At 41.3% G+C, this 24,177-nt stretch overlaps 1 protein-coding gene across 2 annotated transcripts in view; it reads left to right on the plus strand.

Annotated features, from left to right (window-relative positions):
• ANP32B (acidic nuclear phosphoprotein 32 family member B) overlaps window positions 1–23,449 on the plus strand; it is a 42,923-nt gene extending 19,474 nt beyond the window's left edge. For both annotated transcript variants that reach the window (XM_077912648.1, XM_077912649.1), the window contains 6 exons: window positions 9,028–9,177; window positions 12,681–12,803; window positions 18,169–18,358; window positions 20,499–20,623; window positions 21,838–21,907; window positions 22,870–23,449. In XM_077912648.1, coding sequence (XP_077768774.1) covers window positions 9,028–9,177; window positions 12,681–12,803; window positions 18,169–18,358; window positions 20,499–20,623; window positions 21,838–21,907; window positions 22,870–22,937 — 726 coding nt within the window. In that variant the 3' untranslated portion in view covers window positions 22,938–23,449. The remainder of the gene's footprint in view (window positions 1–9,027; window positions 9,178–12,680; window positions 12,804–18,168; window positions 18,359–20,498; window positions 20,624–21,837; window positions 21,908–22,869) is intronic.
• The last annotated feature ends 728 nt before the right edge of the window (window positions 23,450–24,177 follow it).

Raw genomic sequence — 24,177 nt, forward strand, 5'->3', positions numbered from 1 at the left:
CGGGCGGGGGAGGGGCGAGCCGGCGGCGGAGGTGGCGCAACCGCCGCCCCTCCCGAGGCCAAGTTTGAAAAAAGGACGCGCTTCCCGCCATTTTTCAAGCCTAAAAATAAAACTTTCTCCCCCGTTTCTGTCGCTCCGCTCTCGCCCTCGCCCTCCGGGCCTCCCCCACTGCCGGCCTCCCAGGGCGCGGGGGGCGCGGGGGCCCCGGTCGGCCCAGGCCAGCCGTGGCGGCGGCGGCGGCGGCGGCCGCTTCGCTTTCCCTCCGCGCCGTGGCGGCGGAGCCGGGGGCCCCTGCCCGGAGTCGGGCCCCTCGGTGTGGGCGGGCTGCGGCTCCTCGCGCCAGCCGGGGCGCGCCGCGGTCCCACACAGCGCCATGTTGGCGGGCGCGCGTCTCCCTCCGCCGTGTAGGCCGGCCCGCGGCGGGTTCGGCGCCCGCCTCGCCGGGGCTCGGCTCGCACTGGCGGGAGCCGCGACTCCTCCGACTCGACTCCTCTCGGGCGCGCTACCGTCCCCCTCCCCCCCTCTTAAAAGGGCAACGCCAGGCGGCCGCCTCCGCCCGGGCCCGGCGCCGCGGGGACGGGCGGGCCTCGGCCGGGCTCGCGGGCCGCGCGGTCTCGGCGGCCTCGGCGGCCTCTGCCCCCGCACGTGCTCCGGGGAGGCGGGCGGGCCTTTGAGAATCGCCTCTTTCCTCCCCACCCCTGCCCCCCGGCGGCCGGGCGCGGGGCCGTGTCCGGCCAGACCCGGGCCCCGGGTGAGCGGGAAGCCGTCCCTCCCCGAGCGCGGGGCGCGCCTGGCGCCGTCAGGTAGCTGCGGAGCAAGTCGCCGACCTGCGGGGACCGGTCAGCCGGCGTTCGCCGGGCGTCCCCGCGAGTGGGGGGCGGGGCCGCGCGGCGCGCCCGGGGAGGACCCGAGGGGTGGGCTCTCCTCGTGGCCGCGCGGGGCCCGGGGGGGCGGGGGCTGACCACGGCCGCCCCCTCCGTCCACCGTCAGACATTTTGTGTGGGCCACGTGCTCGGGCCCTGGACGGTCGGAGCCGCTTTCGCACCCTGAAACTTGGCGAGCCGGGCCCTCCTTTGGAGGAGCTGTTGATCTCAGGCCTTCGCATTGTTGCCCCGTGGCTGCGAGTCCACACCTAGAACGTAGAGTAAACCTAGCCGAGATTTCCCCCCAGAGCGTGCGCGTGGGTCCCCGGAGCACTTTAAAACCTAGTACTTGAATTCTTTGTGCGCAGACTAAAGTTCCTGGTGAGGCAGTCGGTAAGGGCAGTGGTGTTCCCTCTTGGGAAATACGCCTGGGCTGGTGTTCCCCTGACTTGGAATTTTTTCACACACGGAGTAACCAGTGTATTTTGAAGAATACGTAAATACACGGGGCAGGTGTTCACTTTTCAAGTAACCAACTTTGGCCTTACGCTCTTGCCAAAGGTCAGTCATGGGATTGTTTCATTAACATTAAATTAAAAGTCGGTTTGTCAGTTGCAGCATCCACGTTTTAAGTGCTCAAAAGCAGCAGGTGACTAGTGGCTGCTGTTACTGGACAGCGCTAGCCTACAGCAAGCCACTGGTTTATAAAATAAATATTTGAGTACCAGCAGTATGGCAGGGCCTGGAAAAGCAGGGTAAACGAGATAGCAGCCTCTGCCATCCTGGAGCCTCAGAACCCGGTGGTAACTCTTGCACTGGCACACTTGAGGGGCCCTGGAGAGCGTCTTGGTAGCCTGCTAAGGTTGGGGGACGGGAAGAGAAAGCCTCCCCTAGGGACCCTGAGGAGGAGACTGAGACAGCAAAAGTTAGGTTCTTAAGAGAGGAAAGCTTTGATCCTAAAACCAAAGGCTTTCAGGGAAAAAATGCTGTAGATCTTGAAGGAAATTCTAAAAGTTAATCATTGTTTTGCACAAGAGTCATCTTTGAGGCAAATGAAATTTGGAAGAAGAATCCTTTATAACCAAACTCAGTCACGTGGCACCTTATGTTGTGGCCCCAGCTGTAGAGAATAGGCTTGGCCTCTTGAGATCCTGCAGACTTTTATCATTTGGGAGGAGAAAACCTTTTCTTCACTGAATGTACAGTTATAATATGGACAGGAGGCATACGTGCATCCCGTCGTTGATTTTAACCATCAAGTGAGAACTAAGTGTCTGAGGAGGGTAGAGGTTTGATCACAAGTGTTTTTTGTAATTCTTTTTTCTTAGGACCAGTAGGCTTATATTGTGTGTGTGTGTGAGTGTATGTGTAGCTTTTTTGTTTTTATTTTGAGGTTTGAAGATGACCCTGGTAGCACTTCTACCTTTTTTGTGTTCCTTGGTCAGGGTACAGGAGACTAAGATAATAGGTTCATTCCACCTATTACTATGTCCTTATTCCTTGTTTTATTTATTTTTCTTAAAGATTTTGTTTATTCATGAGAGAGAGAGAGAGAAAGAGGCAGAGACATAGACATAGGCAGAGGGAGAAGCAGGCTCCACGCAGGGAACCTGATGTGGGACTCGATCCTGGGACTTTAGGATCACACCCTGAGCTGAAGGCAGGTGCTTAACCCCTGAGCCACCCAGGCATCCCCATTATTCCTTGTTTTGTTTTTTGTTTGTTTTAGGATTTTATTTATTCATTCATGAGAGATCCAGAGAGAGAGAGAGAGAGGCAGAGACACCACCAGAGGGAGAAGCAGGGTCCATGCAGGAAGCCTGACGTGGGACTCAATCCCAGGACTCCAGGATCACGGCCTGAGCCAAAGGCAGACGCTCAACCGCTGAGCCACCCAGGCGTCCCTATTCCTTGTTTTAAACACAAGTATGGGTGGTATCCCTGGGTGGCTGAGCGGTTTCGCGCCTGCCTTTGGCCCAGGGCGCTGTCCTGGAGTCCTGGGATCGAGTCCCACGTCAGGCTCCCAGCATGGAGGCATGGAGCCTGTTTGTCCCTCTGCCTGTGTCTCTGCCTATCTCTCTCTCTCTCTCTCATAAATAAATAAAAATAAATCTTAAAAAAATAAACACAAGTATGCACATTTAAGAGGGGACTTACAAATAAATGTATAATTCAGATTTTTTTCCAAGCCCAAAACAGCTCTTCATATCAGGTGTGTTCTCATAGTGGAAAAATGCCTAAGATGGCATTTAAAAACCTACGAAAAGAATGGGATCACCATTTAAAAATATAGGCCAGGTTAAGAAATATTTCATACAAAATATTGTTAGTTACTTCACTGAGAACAAATTGTGCAGTGCTAGAAAATACCATATATACCACAGAAATTGGTGATATTTTCAGATGTGAAATGAGATACTAAACGAGTAGTGAGATATAATTTAGTTATATCCCAAAATGGGAAAAATACCTGTTCTTTATGCGAGGCTATCATCCTTTCATTGCACCAAACATGGCCCTCTATTGTGAGAACCTCAACAACTTAGGCTGTCTAGGGACAGCTAGCCTTGATGTTTGCTGTTCGAGTTTTCCATTCAAAGTTAGAAAGCCAGGGAGTTCCTGTGGTTCAGTGGATGCCTCTGTGGGACTCTGGTGGGCTGTGTGTGAAGACCAGGCACTCCTCACCCATAAAGAGTAGTCCTAGGAGACACTTTTCGCTTTCCCCTACTTTACATCTTTAAAATTTTTTTCAGCACAATGGGATATTCTCATTGGTTGCATAGCAACTAATTGTTTTTATTTTATAAGTATTATATTTAAATTGAGGAAAAATTAGATACAGATAAGCCAAAAATAGCAGATAAACAAAATAGGATGGGGATGCGTGCATGTTTGAGATTTCTACCTAGACATTCAGGTATATAGTCTATGGTCTTTTCTAAATAAAAGAATTGATAACTCAGAATGGTCTATAATTCCTCCATACATTCCCGCCCCCTTTACAGCAGTTATAACTGTAAAAATTGGGGAAGATTACCCAACTAGTTCCAGCCAGTTAAGTAAAATTGATTTGAGTAGCCAGGGGAGTAGGAAGTGAGAGCAAATTGGAGAGGATGAAAGAAAAATTGCTTGATTTTTTTTTTTTTTCTTTGTGGCCCCTAACACCAATCACCATAACCTGACTGCAGTATAGGTTAGATTTTTCAGTTACAAAGTGGTAGAAAATAGAACTGCTTTTCTGATGGGTGCAGAAAAATAAGAGCTAAATGGGAAATAATAATAATAGTTTTTAAGTATTTATCTTGAATTCATGCTTTAAAAAAATCTAGTTTAATTGGGAAATGAGGGATGAGTAAATTTGGTCTCTAAAGTTAAACTATCTGTCTTCAAGCAGAAGGCCAGTTAACTTTATCTTGGAACAAATGGCTCCCTGACTTGTACACACAAATGTACAAATGCCTGCCCAACCTCACCTCCTTAGATAGTAGCTTTGGGAGGATTTGGAACATAAGGAGAAACGGACCATTTTTTCTTGATTAGAATCTCTCATTTACTCTGGGTCTAGATTGGGAGGCTATGGGATTATTAACAACCCCCGCCCCAGCTCCCTGCCCACAGTTCTTTCCGTTGCAAGCTAGTCTGGGTCCTTCCATAGTAAGGAATAGGGCAGAGAAGGCTTAGTTTACTCAAATGCTGCTGACACAGTTCCCTGAGAGCAGACCTTTCACTATACTCCTATTAAGAACTTTATTTATTTGTTATTGGTGTTCAATTTGCCAACATCTAGAATAATACCCAGTGCTCATCCCATCGAGTGCCCCCCTCAGTGCCTGTCACCCAGTCACACCCCCCCCCCCCCCGCCCACCTCCCTTTCTACTACCCCTTGTTCATTTCTCAGAGTTAGGAGTCTCTCATGTTCTGTCTCCCTCTCTGATTTTTCCCACTCATGTTTTCTCCTTTCCCCTTTATTCCCTTTCAGTATTTTTTATATTCTCCAAATGAATGAGACCATATAATGTTTGTTTAGATGGGCTAGAAGAAGGTTGTTGAGTGTTGGCTTTCCAGACATGTTGTCCCTGGGCACAGCCTCAAGTAGAACCCTGTGGTCTCTGCTTTCTTCAGTAATTCCTACTCTGCTCTCTGCATATTCCCCAGTGGCTTGTCCTATTACTGTTCCTCTGGCACTCTGTTCTGGGGGTACATGTACGTTTCTTTATTGCTACTTCAGTCTTCCTGGAAAAATCCAGGGGCATGCCTTCTCTGCTGAGCCATACAATCCTCTGCCCATCTCATCCCAGTAAATTGTTATTTTCTACTCATAGAGAAACTTTAAAGGTCTCACGTGTGCATTCCCCAAACTCTTACTCTTCCACTTATAAACCCACCTACACCAGTATCCATCCTGGCCTTCTCCACAGGAGGAGTTCCCAACCTCCAACAAGAGTAGAATGATCGTTGTAGGTGAACATCAACTTTTTAAATGTGACAATCTGTATTTTTTTATGGCTTGTCTTTTTTGTCCCATGTTTCTTGGGGGTTGCTTATTTTTTGTCAGGGTTAAAACCGTATCCTCAAGAAAAAAGTAAATGCAAATACCTAAAATTTCCACATCTCAAGAAAGGTCACACAAATAACAGAACGGTTGGTTGCTAATTTAAATAAAGAACTTGGAACTCAATAATAGAGACTCAAATGTCTATTTTTTTCATCTAGCAATAGGTTGTGAGAAAGAATCCTGATTACAGAGGAAATTTTACATAAAAAGATATGGCATTATTTATAAAAGGGAAAATGGGAAATATATTCCAACAGGGAGGATTGTAACTTATATATGTACATACTCAATTTCTTTAGCCATTAAAAAAATATTTGGAGTTAGAGTATACTAATAGTTTTAGCTCACCTGTATTTGAAATATACAAAAAAAGACTGAATTAATATACCAAAATATTAAGTGACAAGTATTTCTTACATTGATTTGATAATGCTTGTGATCAGAAAGTGGTTCTCTTTTTATCCAAGCTTTCTATTGCTGCATCTGCTCAGTCCCCTGCAATCCTGACAGAAACCTGTAGGCAGTACTCTGACAAGCCTAGGACCAGTTTTCATCATTGAACAATTGTGAAAGCTCTTTCTCATATTGGTATAGTGGTGACTAAAACAGACATGACCTTGTCTGTCATAAAGCTTGAAGTCTAGTGGTGACTTTTAAAATGTGTATTCTTTTAATAGATTAATATTATCATCATTGTAATGCTAAATAAGGCTATATAGGAAGGTCTCCTAGCCACTCACTTTTCTCTTCCTGAGAGATTTTCTGTACATATAAGAAAGTGAATGTGTGGTCTATACATAAATAGAACATCCATTCTGCATATTTTTGTCCCACAGTGTATCCTGGAAATGAGTCCTGTGTTGATGGGCTTTGAAATTGTTTTCTAATTTTTTCAGTCCTTTTCTCAGTAACTTCTTGTGCCTTATTTCAGAAGCCTTTACAGGTGTTGGAAACCAGTTGGTACCCATTGGTACCACTCCTTAATTCTTCTCGAGTCGTCTTTGTGCATTCCCCAAGGTTCTGTCCTTGGTCCTCTTTTTAGGGAATCCATCCTTTCCACTCTTGTTTCTGCCCTGATGATACCAAATACAGAACTGCCGACCCTCCTCCGCACTCCAGACCACATCCTGTTTTCTGGGGATACTTGCACCCGAACATCCCGAGGGAACCTCAGCTAAGTATCCCTCATGGTATTCATTTCATCTGCCCCTCAGAAAGCTGTTCCCTACACATTTCCATGTAGCCACATGGCTCCTGTTTCTCTAAGCCAGACCTCAGTTCCCCTCCATCACTTCCACACCCAGCAACTAAACCTGTAGTTTTGAACCATTTGACATCTTTTTTCCTTCCCAGTTCCTTCCTCTTGATTCCTATTCTGCTCTTTGGTTCAGCAAACCTGTTTTAACTCACATTTGAATCTTTATGGTAGTTTTTGATGACCCTAGTTAGAGTGGAATTTTACCAGTTGGAAGAAATATCCAAGAGGTGATTTCACCCAGTGAGCTGGGAGGCAATATGGCTAACTCTGATCCCTCTTTACTTGGGTTTTGGAATATTAGTGTCATTCTGTATAATAATTTGGATTCTCTGTCAGATAAAATCATAGAAAATCCCCCAAACCAAATGAGAACATTTTAGTTGTATTTCTGTATTAGATGTGTGGACAATCACAGTTGACTTTATTTTTATGGTTGGTTGGTTTTACTTTTTTCTTTTTTTAAATACAAAAGGAATACATGCTTATGAAAAGCTCAGCACAAATATGAATTAACGGCAGAGGTCCCTGTCATTCTCTTTCTCCCTTTCCCCAGAGGTTCCTTTTTTAGCATTTAGTACATTTCAGGTGCTACTCCTCTGCAGCTCCACGCAGTGGATACCGTTACCTCCACAGATAAAGAGCTGAGGCACAGAGAGGTTAAGTGACTTTTCTGAGGTAACACAGGTTGTAAGTGGCAGAGCCAGGATATGATGTCAGGCATCTGTCTCTAGAGCTCACTTCTCACTTGACACCTTAACTTTCAGATGTGCTGTTTGCCCCAGAAAGGGGGAAAGTGGCAGAGGTGTGTAAAGAAACCTGAAATGAAGTAAAAGATGTATTTGGCCTACATGCATCCTAACTAAAACCAAGGCTTAGGAGGAGGAAGTAAACAGGGTAGTGAGAAGTAGTAAAGAAGCAAGTGAGAAGTTGTGGTGTTGTGGGTATCACTGACTCCAAATCTGTTTCCTTCTCTGTAAATGGGGCGAGGGTGTGGTGGTGTGAAGAATACGAAGTTCTCCCTAAATGATAGCAATTACTAGAGTAGTATCCTTGGATTTTACATGGGAGGATGAAGGTATTATTAGCTCATAGTCTCAGTTTAGAAATATGAGCATCTCCCATATACATGCTTGATTAATGCTGTTTCACGTGGTAGATTGACTGCAAGAGTGCTTTTGGCCGTTAAAGCTAATTTGCATCACTGTTAAGTGACCAAAAAATGTGCTTAAAAGTTGGAAGTTTCAGAGTCAACCACAGAACAAGAATGGAAGTAGGTATTATTATGGTAGTTACTCATGCAGTAGATTGTTTATTCATTAGTATTTAGGGATGCCTGGGTGGCTCAGCGGTTGAGTATCTACCTTCCGCTAAGGGCATGATCCCAGTCTGGGGATCGAGTCTTGCGTCAGGCTGCCTGTGAGGAGCCTGCTTCTCTTCTCTGCCTATGTCTCTGCCTCTCTGTCATGAATAAATAAGATAAAATCTTAAAAAAAAAAAAATCAGTATTTAAAATCATGGGGTACCTGGCAGGCTCAGTCTGTAGAACATGTGACTCCATATGGAGGTTGGGAGTTCAAGCCCCATGCTGAGTTGTAGAACTTTAAAATAATAAATAAAAATAAATAAAATCTTCAGATGTGATTGCCTTGAATGGATTGGAAGTCTGAATTTCAGGACCCACAAAGAGATTTTATGGCCTGAAAAGGGAACCTAATTTAATGTCTAATAGTTTTCTTTCCTGAAAATACCTTTCTCACATGTAACCCAAATTGATCTTTGAGTTAAGGCCTCTTGCATCTTGACCCTTTCTAATTGTCAAGAGAATCTTAGTAAAGATTAATAAAACCACAAGTGGAAATGTATAGTGCAGAAACATGTTGCCAAAATCTCTTAGGGATTTGATAGGAAAAGTAAAGATTTCCTCTTTTCCTTGTGTCAGTCCCCTGGGCCTTAAGGGAGACTCAGCGGCAGGGTTGGGGGATGGAGGAAGCTTCTCTGCATTTATAGTTAAAGCTGCCTCTTGGGCTTTAACAGATTTGGGAAAAAGAATAAGGAGGATATAGTTTCTTCACTTATTTTAAGGATTGTAGTTCTGTCTCTGGGAAGTAAAGAGTTTAAATCTTTATACCTTGGTGTAACATTCTATCCTTGGTATCTATTAGTGTATTGTTACTAAAGGCTTAATCATTTTTCATTTATTTATAACTGTGATCTAGGTCTAAGTAGAGACTGTCCCTGTATGTGGGTGTTTTTGCTGGATGTTTATGATTGTAGTTTTTGCTGTGTTCTTTGTTTTATGTATGTTTTTGAAAGTTTGTCTTTTTCTTTTTTTCCCCATTGTCATCCATAGGTTCGAGAACTTGTCCTGGATAATTGCAAATCAAATGATGGGAAAATTGAGGGCTTAACAGCTGAATTTGTGAACTTAGAGTTCCTCAGTTTAATAAATGTAGGCTTGATTTCCGTTTCAAATCTCCCCAAACTACCTAAATTGAAAAAGGTAAGTACTTTTTCTTGAGCAATAAACAAGAGAACATTCTGAGAAGGGAAACATACATGATTTTACCCCTAAGGAAGAAGTTAGTGTAGCAGAAAACACATAGCCTTTGGACCCGGGCATACCTGGGATTGAATTCCAACCCCACCAGTTCTCTGATGGGTGATCTTCTGCAGGTTACTTAATCTCTCTAAGGCTCAGTTTCCTCACCCATAAACTGGTGATACCACCCAACCTTACAGAATTGCTCTGATGTTTAGAAATAATGCATGTATGCTCGATAAATAGTGGTTATGAAGAATAATTTTTTTTGTGAATAAGCTATTACTTATTGATTGCTATACATTGTTTATAATGTTAGCTGGGTTTTCTCCTTTAGTATGCTCTGGTTTAGGAACTGCAGGTGTCTCTCACTCTCCATGTTTTATGTTTGTTGATTAAGGGTGAGTTTCAATAAAGAATTTGCAGATTTGTAGTCTATGATAATTCAGACCCATTGTGTAATTTTAAATGACTAGAAAGTTAAAATGTGTTGTGACTGCAAGAATTCATTGTAACAAAGCTGCTGTATTTCCCTATCTTAGCTGATGGCTCATTGTTAGCATTTTATTGGTCTAATTATAAACCAATTACTATCCACCTGCCTCTCTCCAACTGCCAATTTTAAAAAACACTCAAGAAAAATGTTTTCTCATCTTCTTGTACTTGTAACTGTCTCGAAGCTCCAGAATGCCAAAACTGGAAGAAGCTTTGCTCTTCCAGCCTTATCCCTTATTTTATAGGCACAGGAATAGATGCAGAAAGGTACGATAATTTGCCTAAAGCCACCTACAAAAGAGGTTAGTACTGTAGCAAAAACTAGAACCCTTATCTCCTGTTTCCTAAATGAATGCCTTTTCTATTACATAATAAAAAATATGTGTAAGTATAGCAAACTTTTCTACTGTTTTGATATTCCCTTTCTTAGGGAATTTAAGCAAAACTTTTATCCAAAGGTATACATAGAAATCTATAATCAGATTTAGGCAAAATGCAGGTAGGCTGTTCCAGTAGCTTGCTTAAGTCCTGAGAGGAAATTGTTTTGGGTTAAGTACATGAATTAAAAACGATAAGCTGTTTTTACTTATTTGCCTTATTTAGGCAAGAAATGCTCAGGCAGTCCTTATGAGTTTCAGGTAACTTAGCTTCCTATCAGAAAGAATAATCCTGTTATATTTTAAATTGGTAAATTATTCCTTTCTGCTAAGCAGCTACTTTAGAGGTTCAGGTGTAATCCGTTTATATTTACATGGGTTATTTGTGACACCGGGAGCTCTGATTAGCCCATTAAACAACAGTTGACTTTAAACAACGGATGACTTTCTAGCTTGTATCTGCATAAACTTGATGCTAGTATGATCCTAGTGTGTATTTTGTGTTCTGGTTTTCCTGGTATCCTGATAGATTTTCTTGATTTGCTGTGGTCTGTGTACTATCAGACTTATTCAGAGGAGAAGTGGATCAGTGACCCATCTATATAGAGGCTTTATCAAATCCTTCTGAAGTCTTGTTAATCACTTGTAGAGTTAGGGAGGAGTGATCTACAAATCAGACTTAAAAGGCAGATAAGACATGCTCACAACTGATACTTTCTTCCTACCCTGAGCACAGATTGTTTTTTAATAAGAAACAGTTTCTGAATGAAATTTTGGTGTGTAAATGTCACAGGTTTCCTAAATTTACACATATGATTTCATTTCACAATGCCACTAAGTGCTTCGGCAGATTGCCTTTTATCTCTACTCCCTAAGATACTCATGTTGAAAGGATACGAATATTACATATGTGTGATATTCTAACCAACCAAGGGAAGTGGTCTCTGTTTCTGTTTTAATTTACTAAAATCTCAAGAAAGCTAAAACTGGAGTCTTTGTTGATTATAGACTCGTATTTTTTTTTTTAATAAGGATTATTTATTAGCGTGAGCCTGAGCAGAGGGAGGGGCATTGGGAGAAGGAAAAGCAGACTCCCTCCTGAGAAGGGGGCCCACTTCAGGACTCGATTCTGGGACCATGATCTGAGCCAAGGGCATACACTTAACAGACTGAGCCACCCAGGTGCCCCCTAGACTTGTATTTATAAATCTAGAATGTGACTAGATAATTTGGAATATGCTATGGGCAGGAAAAAATGTTGTGAAATGATGCATTTCCTCTGAAATATTTAGTAACACCTTAAGTAGAAGACCTGAGTTTTTTAAACTCATTCTTTCAACAAATATTCAAGTTTTTAAAAGTGCCTCTGTTCTGCATCATGTAGTTCATTTCACTGCATACCAAAGACTAAAAATTACATGAAATTTTCATGCTATTCCAAGTACATAGCATAGTGGGAAGGGTGAATTCTTTTGAAGCTAGCCTGCCTGGCTTCAAGTCCTTGGTCACTCTGTAACTGGTCACTCTGCAACTGTGTGATCTAGGGTAGGTTATAGAGTTATAGTTCATTTTCCTCATCTGTAAATGCAGATAATAATTCTATCTACTCCACAGGGTTATCGCAAGAGCAGATAATAAGCTCATATATTTCAAGTGCTTCAAACAGTGCCCCGCACTTATGGCCTGTGTAAGAGTTAGATGCGGTTGCCATTGTGTTGGCACTTAAACTAGAGAATTGAAACCAGTTGTGTGGCCTGAGTTTTCTCATCTGCAAAATGAAGAGCTTGAATTATATGCTCTCAACTGTCTAATTTTTCCAGGCTCCGATTTCTTTCACTTCAGATTCGAATTCCATGGTGAAGGCTCATTCCTTCATTGGCACACCACTCACTGTGCTACTTGACCTGCCGCTAAGAAATTAGAGTAGGTTCTTATAAAGGCTAGTGCCGGCTTTTTGCAAGAAGTGGCCTCCTCCTGGGAGTTGGTTTCAGCAACCCTGAAGCTATTGCCCCACTCAGTTTCCTGAGGTCATGGAGCTTCTTTAAGGGCTTGTTTTGGGACCCATGCCACTCCTATAGCCTTCAGAGCGACACTCCCGGGTGGTTTCCAGGTATAGAACCTTACGATGTGTCAACTCTACAGAACCAGATTAGGTTTCAAGTGGGCATAGTGAGCTTTGCTTGGCATGCGGGATAAGCTGCTTAGAATGCACAGACCATTTACCCTTCCTGGCAGGTATAGACTATTGGAACTTCTCAAAGAATTCTAATTTGCTTTGACCCACTTTTTAGGTTAGAAAATGGATTCACTGATGTTAGGGGCCAGATCTTGAGCAAACTATTATAATTAGCAGCTGGTTAAGGAAATGCAGCTCTTCTTATCCATCCTGTTTCTCCTCCTCTCCTAAAATGTTCTTAGGACCTGTAGACTACTTATCTGGATTTAATTAAACAAAATGAACAAACATGCCCTAATAGGAACAGAGTTTATTTGATCTTGATAAGTATTTAAGAACTATATTTGCTACTTAAAATGCCTTAATGATGTGTTTCTCTGTGTGTATTTGTATGTATGTTGTATATTCTCTTGCAGCTTGAGCTCAGTGACAATAGAATCTTTGGAGGTCTGGACATGTTAGCAGAAAAACTTCCAAATCTTACACATTTAAACTTAAGTGGAAATAAACTGAAAGATATCAGCACCTTGGAACCTTTGGTAAGTAAGTGATAACTTGGAAACCAGGACTTATTGGTCATTTTCATTTTCATATTTCTTTATAGTGAGGGAAATGTTTGGAAATAATAATCAAGAAGGTGGTGGTTGTTATTATAATACTTGTAGAAATTTTAAAGATCAGGGCCTCTCTAGTTATGTGTTCCTGTGGCTTTGCTCTCCCTGCCTGATACTGTAGTGGTTTCCTTCAAAGGGGAATTCTTTTCTTTTTTTTTTCCTTTTTAAGTTTCATATATTCACCAAAGACTTAAACATTTATCTTAATTTTTTCCCCCTCAAACTGGCCAGGCAATTCTATACTTTTATAAAAAAAGCTATTCATACTGGATGGCATATCTGAATTATAGATGAATTATAATCATATATGAATTAGAGTCCAAGGACAGCTCCAATAAGTTTAGGTCTTCCGATTGATCTTGTGCCCCAGCTAGATCACTGTTGCCTTAAGTTTGCATGGGAACCCCAGAATCCTTAGTCTTCCTCCTGGGATAAGCTATAAAAAGTTAAGTGCCAGTTGGGTTACAGGCTTACTGTGTGACCTTGGGCAAATTGCTTCTTCTCTCTGGGCCTCAGTTTCCTCACTTATGAAGCAGGGAGGATAATAAGCTCTGCCTTTTCTTAGGAGTTCTGAGACTAAAATAAAATAATGTGCTTAACTTAATTTGTAAGTTGGGAAGCCTGTGCTAATGGGGGTACAGTCCACGTGTAAGCTGTAGGGCAGAAAAGAGCTGGATGGAGAGGTTAATATAAGGTATGGAGCAGCTTCACAGGCTCTTCTGTGTAGCTGCCACCTGGAAAGTACTATGAATTGAAGATTGTTAAGTGACTGATTTCTCTAAATGTGACATTCTATAAATTTGGCATTGAGACCGAATTCCATTTTGATAAGGTGAATAGAACTCCCAACTTGTTTCATACTATCCAAAGAAGCCTATGGGTTTTCTGTTTTTACGTATATATAAAGTCAGTGTTTCCATTTAATTCATCTTGTAAACATATTGGGAGAGGGTTATACAAGCAGATAGGAACTGTCTCAGGGTCCAGAAGAGCAAAACCCAAGAGGATAGGCATTTTTTCTACTATATCTATTCTGATGTCACAGTATATTAAAATATTTGGATTTCACCTAACTTGTACAGAATGCTGTTGATATTTCAAGGGAAGATAGAGTTAATTTGTGACTTCTTTTAACAAAGAGGATTTCCTGCCAGAACTATAGCATCTTTTACCCCCAATCAATAATTAAGGCTCTGCTCCAATGTAGGTTAAATTGCCTTTTATCAAATCCCTTTATTTATATATTTCATTAAGTGGGCTACATTTTAGCTCCTATTTCTCAAATTCTGGGAGTCTCTAACCTTTGCATCTTGTATTTGCCCCTTTTTTGGATTATAGGTACATCCAGATACTTGGGCTCCTTCCTTTTTGCTAGTTCTTTACCTCTAAACCAATCCTTGTTTCCAATGTTTAAGTAAACATTTGAGTTTTGCTGTTTTTAAGGACACTAACATTTGCCGATTGTATACTCCTATAACCCAGACTGTCCCCCTTTTAGAGATGAGGAAACCAAGTTCAGAGAGCTTAAATAATTACTCAGTGGCCACAGAATAAATTATAAAGTTGAGATTCAAATCCAACTCTGCCATTCTTTCCACTGCTTTTGGGACCTGTTCTTTTACCTACATATGTATTCCATACCCAAATTGACATTAAACTGGGAATTCCAAAAGGAGCACTAAATTAAGTGCTGGTGTCTCCCAGTTAGACAGGCTACCTTGAGCCTTTCTTTATTGTTTAGATATCAATGGTAGGCCTATTGATTCAGGGTCACCGTGAGCCTAACAACCCCTTTTTTCCTGAACAGAGTGTCATGCAGTACCTTCCCATGTGGGATCACTGGCCTGTTGCCTAATTCTCATGGCAACTCAAGTCCTCTTTGATGCTTCACCCAGAAGCCTTTGTCAGTGTCCTAGCACACAGAGGCAGAGCAGAAGCAAACGTTGTACGGGAGTTGTTTTCTTGGGCATTCCTGACCTGGTCCATGATGTATGAGGGCTCTTTGGTAGCTGTGAAAGTCTTGGTCCCCCAGGACAGTGAGAATGGGAAATAATCATTGTTGTATTTACCAGTTTTGGAGGATCTGCTGTGTACCATATACTGTAGTAGATGCTTTATGTATTCTGTTTCATTAGTAATCCTCAAAAAACATTTCTACAAAGAGAAAAGAAATAACATGGCCCTCATTTTACTCACGAGGAAGCTGAGGCTTGGGAGAGTCTGAATCCCTTGTCCAGAGTCACACACTTAGCTAGCCAGTGACATAGCCACAATGCTGCATACCCAGGGGCATCTAGAAAAGCCTGAGCTCCCACCGTTCTCCTGAACTTACTTACTGTTCAGGTGCCTGAGGGTGTTAGGTAGGTCTCCTGAAGTTGTCTCTTGGAATAAAATAAAACTGTAGGAGAAGGTGAAGTGGGGGGAATGTTGGGTCCATTTTATCTTCTGAAAGTATTCTTCAGTGGGAACAACACCATCCTCATCCTCATTAACCACGTACATTTTGAACACCGTCTACTTTGAGCCCAGTTCTTAAAGTCAATGCAATGATGTGAATGCCTCTGCTTGCTACAGGGACATTAATCGAGAGACAAAGAAGGCATCAATTCAAACTTCCTTGGACACCTTTTTTAAGAGACCTGGGCCATCCAAACCATCCCCCAAAGCCCTTCTAAATTCTAAGAAGGCAAGCAAAATTATTGTTAATAAAATGTTTAATGTTTATTATGGCTAGCCTATTAGTTTTAGGCCAAATTTCTGGTATGGTAGAATTCTGATTTTTGGGGGTGTTTTTGGTTTTGATTTTTTTTTTTTTTTTTTTTTTTTTAAAGCAGTATTTTCACATTACATTGGGATCCTAATAATCTGTGGGTAGTATATTTTGGGCCTTAAAGCACAATTTTATTACTATAAACAATTCTAGAGTACTACAATTACTTGGAATTTTGTTGTTTATTTGCTTTTACTTCGTTTACTAGCAAACTGTTTGGCATGTTTGAATTATTAATAACGGGTCCTTTCCTGAGGTAGCCAAAAATGTCACAGATTCGTGGAGTTTCAAAAATAGGTGGGCATTGGAGGCCCTGTGGCCTGGAACTATAGGAGGGGCCTGAGGCACTGTAGAGCTTGAAGGATCGGGGGTTGTATGCATTTTTGTGCATCCATTCCTAGGGAATAATTTTGAGAAGTAAATGGCTCATTCCCTTGAGTGAAGAATTTTTAGACTTTGGGAAAGCTGCCTAAATTTACTTGTGGTCATATTTTAGCTGGTATAGAGTCAACCTTTTTGGGAAGAGAAAAGAGTTCCCAGTGTGCCAGCTAGTTGTCTGGGGTGGTGTTTCAACATTTTCTCCCTCTTTGGCAAGAAGGCCTACCTGGGCATCTGGAGGTCAGGGCCTGCCCAGTAGGGAACTAATCTGAAAGCAACACAACATAAAAGCAGCTCTCCCTGTGATTAGAAGGGCTGGGGACAGCTTTCTTAAGACCTCAGGAGACTAACTTACATAAGCACATTATTTGATCCACAAACTCTTGGATCCTTATACATTGGTGTTTTGAGGAGTGCATTTGCCTGTTGCCATAACCCTGCTCTGTGTTCCCTGCCTGCCTCTCTGTTCCCAAGGGCTGCTCAGTGAAAATAAAACAAGTGGTGGGAACCTCTTCTTTGACCAGGAAGATGGAGATTCTCTAAGTGCAGGGGTCAGCAGCCCTTCTTCTACAGGGCCAGATGATAAGATCCTATAGACTTTATAGGCCATACAGTCTGGCAGTGCTGCCAATATTCTAGGGCAAGATATTCTTCGGAGCACATAAACAAATGAAGTGGCTGTGTTACAATAAAACTTACTTTACAAAAACAGGCAGTGGACCAGGATGGGCCAATTATATTTTGTCAAGCCTTGCTTAGGGTGAAGATTTTTAAATCATTTTGTAACTCTTTGGAATCACTAAGATACCTCAATCCTGAAGGCAAGGTTTTTTTCATCTGCATTTCTTCCTGGGTCCTTGTGAATGTTAAAATAGTTTTCCCAGTAAAGCATCAAAGCCTTTAAAGAATTTTTTTTTTTTTTTTTTTTTTTTTTATTATTATTGAATTATTTTTTTTTTGCAACTTACTTCATGTGGAGAGCCTCTTAATTTTTTGTTTCAGTCTTGATATCTCAAGACTTGAATACCAAGCCTTTTCTCCTGATTCAGAACCCTTAAAAGTGACATTTATGAAGCTATATGCCCTCCAGGCTCATTGACCTTTTTCTAGAGGGCACCAGGCTACATATTGATGTTTTATGTTTGCTTTTTTAAGCACTTGCCCCTCTTTTTCCTAAGAGGGTCTGCTGTTACTTCCTGCTGCTCTCTCCTACTTGCTTGTAATATACTACTATCTCTGTCCTCCCAATGTCTCCCTTCACCCTTACTGACAACCTACTAGAGTTTGATTGAAATACTAGTACGTGGTTGTAAAAGCAAATGAATCTGAGTAAAATACATGGACATTTTCTTACCCACTTTGTTACTCAGAAAACTTTCCTCAGCCCAGGCTTTCAGATCTCAACTATGTTGTGTTTTGTATTTTAGATAGATTAAACCAAAGTTCTAAACAAATGAGCTATTGCAGCAAAATTTCAGGGTATGGTAAAATCAGAAGAGTTTTACATCAGAAAGGTCCCAAATTTAAAAAGAGTATTGTTTGTCTCCTTCTGAAGTTTCAACTCTGCATGCCCCTTCCTTTTCCCCAGCCTGTACCAATCCTCTCTTCCTGGAGAATAACTGTATCACTACACTTCTTACGTTATTATATGCCATTCTCTAGTGTTTCACATCTATGTCTTTGAATAGAAATCTCAAGTACCTCAAGATTGAATTGATTAATTGAATTTTTTTTCCCCATCTGGCCACCCCAGAGCATTGAAGACCAGTTCTTTTGGCCATTTGATTACTTGAATGTTAAAACTTAGTTTTGAACTAAATTTATTAAAACTCTGATTTGTCTCATATTGTGAAAAGATCCAGTTTGGTATTTTCCAAATTCATTTTTCTTAAAACTACTTACTAATATTGCTGGAAAAGGACAGTTCTCTGAGAAGGTAAATGCAGAAGGTAGATTGTATAAGCTAAATCTAGTGGCCTACTATAAAGTTTGCAAAGGACTTGAAATGTTTTCCTGTGTCTAAAGCTGAATTGGTAGCAGCTAAATGAATACAGTGCCTAGAATTTTACGTCTTCAGGAGATGGGTTTTGTTGCTGGTGTTCCTTTGATTTAGAAAGTATGTTTCTTGATCCTTTTCTTCAGAAAAAGTTGGAATACCTGAAAAGCCTGGATTTGTTTAACTGTGAGGTTACTAATCTGAATGACTACCGAGAGAGTGTCTTCAAGCTCCTGCCCCAACTGACCTACCTGGATGGCTATGACCGAGAGGATCGGGAAGCCCCTGACTCAGATGCCGAAGTGGATGGTGTGGATGAAGAAGAGGAGGATGAAGGTGAGGGGGTGTAACATCCAGAGAACCTAATTTCTGCCTATCAAAGGTCATGATAAAGCTATTGAATGTTTTTGTCATTGAAAAAAATAATATCCATGCGTGTAGGCATTTCCATTAAATTTGGAGCTAGGACCTCTGTTTAATTTTAATAAGTTCCTAGAACGTTGAAGCCTTCAAATGATTCCACATAAAAATGGTTAGTTAATTAGTCTTGATTTTGGAGGCTGTGTGCCCTAACACACTGAAATATTTGTAGTTTTACAGTTTACTAAAAGGACTATCATCTTGTGTCTCCCTGCCATGTTCGTTGCTCCCTTTTCTTGGTTACTGTCTGACTTAATTCTTAGAAACTTTGCTTTGTCAACACTTCCAGATTGCATGTCCCAGTGCCCAGAAGCTAGTAGGTTAGGTTCCTGTGTGTGAAAGCACCTCCTTGCTTACCTCTTTTGTCGTCTTTCACTCTCTGTTATCCTTGTCTCTTTCAATTATGCTATGTTCCTCTGGGGTAGGAACGGTCTTTTTCATCTTTATTCACAAGGCCGAGCACTTCATAGATAACTAGGGATCTGTCTGTTAGAGCCAAATGTAAATAAAATAGCTTTCTTTACTGATGGGCTTGTGCTTTTTCCTTGCACCATGACTCACTGTCTCTGAGCCACTCAGATAAAGAGTTTCTTGCCTCTCCAGTGGCTTAAAGGAAGCAGAGTGATCAGCTTTCACATAAGTCAACATGAAGAAAAGTTACTCCTAACATTCCTGATGTTGCTGGAATTTATGGTTTTGCTGTATTTTTTTTTAAGATTTTTAAAAATTTATTTATGATAGACATAGAGGCAGAGACATTATTTTAAATGTCTTTTCTTTAAAGATAAAAAAAAATGGTCAAGAAAAGTTGAGGAAAACATTAGGTAACTTGGGTACAGTTAAGGTGTAATACGCTGGCAGCATCTTTGCAGATTTATGGCAGATTTGAGATGGTAAAAAATGATGGGATGTAGGATGATAAAGTGGACATAGACTAGGATGTCTCAATTTGTTTAAGATGTTCACATCACTTACTCCCTTCACTGAAGATTCTCAGTTATTCCTGAAAACACTCTTTTATCTATTTAAGTTTACCTTAAACAGGTTGAATGGCCATGTATGCAAGAGCCTGTAAGGAAATTCCTTGGAGGGTGGAGAGCAGCTCAGTCAGGCAACAAATTTGAGCATTTTTTATGTGCCAAGCATCATGGAATATAATTTTGAAAAGAAAACCCAGACATGGCGCACGTCCTCTTGGTGTTTACGGTCTACTGAGAAATGTTACATAAGCACAAGTGAGTAAAGCCTGTGATAATGGATAAGTGTCAGGTGCTCATGTGAGAGCATATTAGGAGGCCTGGTAAGTCTGCTTGAGGAAGTGACGTTAAGCTGAGAACCAAAGGTTTGAATCTGTGTTAGCCAAGGGAGAAGAAAGGGAAGAATGTGCAGAGGCTAGGAAGCAGGGCAGCGCTGCAGGCTCCCAGAGCAGGAGAGGTAAGAACTGCTTGTCTCTGGCCCTGCACCAGGAGGTGGAATAGAGACACGGGTGCAGGTGACACAGTCAGCCCCTTTCTCCACCCACCCTGACCCTCCCATCACAGGCTGCTTACCACTGTTTGTCAGGTTCCCCCTCTGGCTTCTGGCTTTGTGGCAGTACCCTTACCTCAGAGAAGGAGCTCCTTGTCATTTATTTGGTGGGTAGGGGGTGTGGTAACTTTTTGCTGTGGAAAATTTCAGACAAAGATAGAAATAATGTAAAATTAACTTTCATGTTCTCATCATTGAGCTTCAACGATTACTGGTTTTATAGGTGCCCAACCCCTACCCACGCCCCCTTTCCTTATCTTGAAGCAAATTCCAGAGATTCTATCCTTTCATCAGGAACTGTTGCAGTGCACAGCTAGTCCATCAGTACTCTTGGCCTCCAGATGTAAAGGGACCTTGGTGGACGAAGGGACTGAGTTGCAACCAGCTGGGAGGACAGGGACAAGTGCAGTGCCTGGGTTTCCCAGGCATTGAGGTAGCTCAGCATTTGTCCGGCCACCAACTGAAAGCGCCCTGGCACTTTAGCAGGTGTGCCTTCAGGGTTACTTAATGAATTCCTTTGGACTTGCAGAAGGAGAAGATGAGGAGGATGAGGAAGATGAGGATGGTGAGGAGGAAGAGTTTGATGATGAAGAGGATGAAGATGAAGATGAAGATGTAGAAGGGGAAGAGGATGAAGACGAAGTCAGTGGAGAGGTTGGTGCAAATGTGTTTGCAGCTCTGTTTCCTATTTGTAGTTGAAAATGTGGAAGGTTTTTTTTTTTTTTTTTTTTTTTTTAAGAAAAAGTAAAGGCTTCTGATGAAAATAGTAAACTTGTAAATAGACTAATAACAGTCTGATTGGTTTCCTTTTTGTCCACCTTTTAGTAAATTCTAAGTAGAGTGCTTACAGGGTACTAATTAGACATGGTACTTGGCTCTGCGGGTAAAGTTTTGACCTTTTAACTTATTGGGAAGAAGTAATGAATTGAGTGTAGTGTCATTTCCATAGGGTGAAAAAACTGGAAATGTTGAGAACTGGTGGTATGTCTGTCCCTTGGTTGTGTTGAAGGGAAGGGTATGTTTACCAAGCCTGAACTTGTTCTCGTATGTTCAGCTTAATTCAGTAAATACATCTTATGCCTGCTGTTTTAAAGAGTTGAGGACGCAGAGTTAAACAATGTGGTCCTGCCTTGAAAGAGCAAGTAGTCTAGTTTATGGGCAACCCAGTGATACAATATCTATGAGGAGTTGAATGTCGTAGAAGGACAGGAGAAAGGAGTGACTTGATTTTGACAAACCTCAAGGAAATTGTCAAAACAGGCAAAGAAAATAAGATATCAAAAAGCACATTGCTTTGTAGTAGGAAAAAACTAAGGCTGAGCAGTTTGTGCAGTCTCACAGGTAATAATGAAATCAAGTTCCTAAAAGAATCTTTTTGTAAGAATGGGAATATAGAAATTCTGTTTTGAAATTCAAGATTTTAAAATCACTTCTCGAATTATCCATTATAAATAGTATGCTAATTAAACATGTCTGACAAAATGCTTACTTCTGAAAAGCAGTTTTTTGTTTTTAATTTATCTATTTGACAGCACAAGTGGGGTGGGGGGACTAGGAGAGGGAGGAAGCAAGTTTCCTGCTGAGCACAAAACCAGACATGGGGCTTGATTCCCTGGACCCTGAGATGACCTAAGCTGAAGGCAGACACTTAGCCAGCTGAGCCACCCAGACGACCCTGAAAAGCAGTTTTTAAAGAAAATCTTAATTTAAGCTTATTCAGAAAAATGAACAGATTTCAGGACATTAGATAAAGATAATATTAAAAGTTTTCTCCTTGATGAATTGTTAAATTTTTTGGCAAATTATCTTTTTCTCTGTACTTCTCATCTTGGCAAATTAAGCTAATAGAGCTGTTTACTATTCTTTAGGAAGAAGAATTTGGACATGATGGAGAGGTTGATGAAGATGAAGATGATGAGGATGAAGATGAAGATGAAGGTGGGTATGATGTATGCACTTAGGTCCTCCTCAGTTAAAAACACAAAAAAATGTCTGTTAATTTAGATTGTGAAACTACAGAGAACAAAAAATTCTCTTTGCCCTGGTGGCTTTCACAGTGGCTTATGTAGCACTGTCAGTGCACCTATGCTGGCCCAGATTTCCTGCTCTTCAGTGACTGATAATGCCTCTCTGCAGGTGCGAGGCCACCCACAGTCCCACACTTGGAGTATGTTTTTAGACCCCATCATTTGGGTTACTTCCAGATATGAGATTTCTGGTTTTGGAATTCTTTCACTAAAGTCTAAAATAACTAGATCATAACTTTTGCAGAATGTATAAATAGCACCTTTACAACTTTATTACTGTTATTTCTTAAGTTCCCTACCACAGCTAAAACCAGTGAAACCTCTATTTATTTATTACTCATTGGAAGTATAGATTCATACACCTGGGCGGGTTTAGAGTACCAGATTATTTGCTTTGCTTTCCATTGGTTCCTGCTTTCTCAGCATCTGTTCTCTGTGCCACGCATTGAACTAAATTTGCACTGAAGGTAGGGTTCAGTACCTGCCTTCACTTCAGGGAGCTTTTTGGAACATCCTGCAGTTTAGGTAATTTCATTGACCTAGCCATGAATTTTTACTAGTTGGGGAAAAAACCTTTTGAGTTAATATTCATTTGCTACAATTTGAGTCAACTTAAAGACAGCAAATTAAAATGGAGAAAACTGCGTTAACTTTGCTATCATTTGAGATGCTACGGTGCATTTTGACTTTCGTTCAATGGTCTCTATGCTTTTTTAGTTAATATCTCTTAAAATCGGCAATCTCCAATCTAATCAAGATTACAATTTTTTAAGTCTCCCAACCATCAGAAGTTCATTGTTGTTACCTCTGTTAGCAGTAACTTAGGCAAATACCTTTCCAGTTGTCTCAAAGTGAATTTTTGTTGTTGTGCAGAGGAGGAAGAAAGTGGGAAAGGTGAAAAGAGGAAGAGAGAAACAGACGATGAAGGAGAAGATGATTAAAACCCCAAATAACTTGCAAAGAAAGAACTGTTCAGTATTGGTTGGACTGCTCATATGGATTTGGTAGCTGTTTAAAAAAAAAAAAAAAGGTAGCTGTGATACAAACCCCAGGACACCCACCCACCCAAAGAGCCAAAGAATAGTTCCTGTGACATTCCACCTTCCTCTATTTAGCCCCTCTTGGAAATTCACCACCAAGCTTGGGGACTTCACCCCACAAAATTGTAAGCGTTGTTAGGTTTTCGTGTCAGACTTGCTGTAGCGTGGAGAGTTGTGATTGGTGAGCCAGCCATCTGTGGTGGCTTCCAGTTACACCGAGACTGTAACAGCATTTTTACTTTCTGTACAACAAAGAAGCTTTGTAAATAAAATCTTAACATTTTGGGTCTGTTTTTTCATGCTTTTCTTTTCTTTTTAATGAAATTTTTTTACATTAGGACATTTTATGTGTCAACTGCCAAAAAAGTATTTTTAAGAATTTAAGTGAAATAAACACGTTCCTCTTTGGTAAAGCCTAGTTGTATGCTTACATTTTTAAATTAGACTTTAATTGTAAGCTCATGTGAAAACACTAAAGAACTGGTTTCTATGACATTTTTATATTAATGGTTGTTGAGGGGAAATGCACAAGTATATAGGATCTTTGGACACTTAAATCTGATTCTCCTCCTTTCTCTACTGTGGGAGTAGGCTTTTTAAAACGTTTGAAATTCCGTGCTCTAGAGCCCCTGAAAGCCAGGAAAATTGTTAGACTAAAGTAATAGATGAATTAAGAAAAAATAGGACAGTATAAAGGAAAAGCATTAACACTGGTTTCTGGGAGATCCTAATTCTAATTCTGCCTCTGCCACTAATTTCCTGTGTGACCTTGTGTTGACCTCTGGATCACCTCCCAATCTGTAAAATTGAGGGGGTGTGACCAAATGGCTTCTGAAGTCTCTTGTAGCACTGATGGTCTGTGACCCTCCATGACAGGAAGGTCTGAAGAAAAAAAATGGGCTTTGCATCAAGGCTGAAACATGTAGGGTTTGACTGACAAGTGAACAGAGTATGGTTTGTTATCAAGACAGGCGTGCTAAGGAGGAATGACATGTGAAAAGCCTTGCCAAGGAAGCGGGTAGGCACTGCCCAAGGTCAGCTTGGCTTTTCCAGAAGATGGAAATTTTCTCTATTCTTAAGGGGATTTGGGGGAGGGGTAAGTTGTTCTGCAGTTTGTGTGTTCAGTGGTTCAACCATTTAA

Source organism: Canis aureus, chromosome 10 (genome assembly GCF_053574225.1).
Source record: "Canis aureus isolate CA01 chromosome 10, VMU_Caureus_v.1.0, whole genome shotgun sequence".
NCBI lineage: Eukaryota > Metazoa > Chordata > Mammalia > Carnivora > Canidae > Canis > Canis aureus.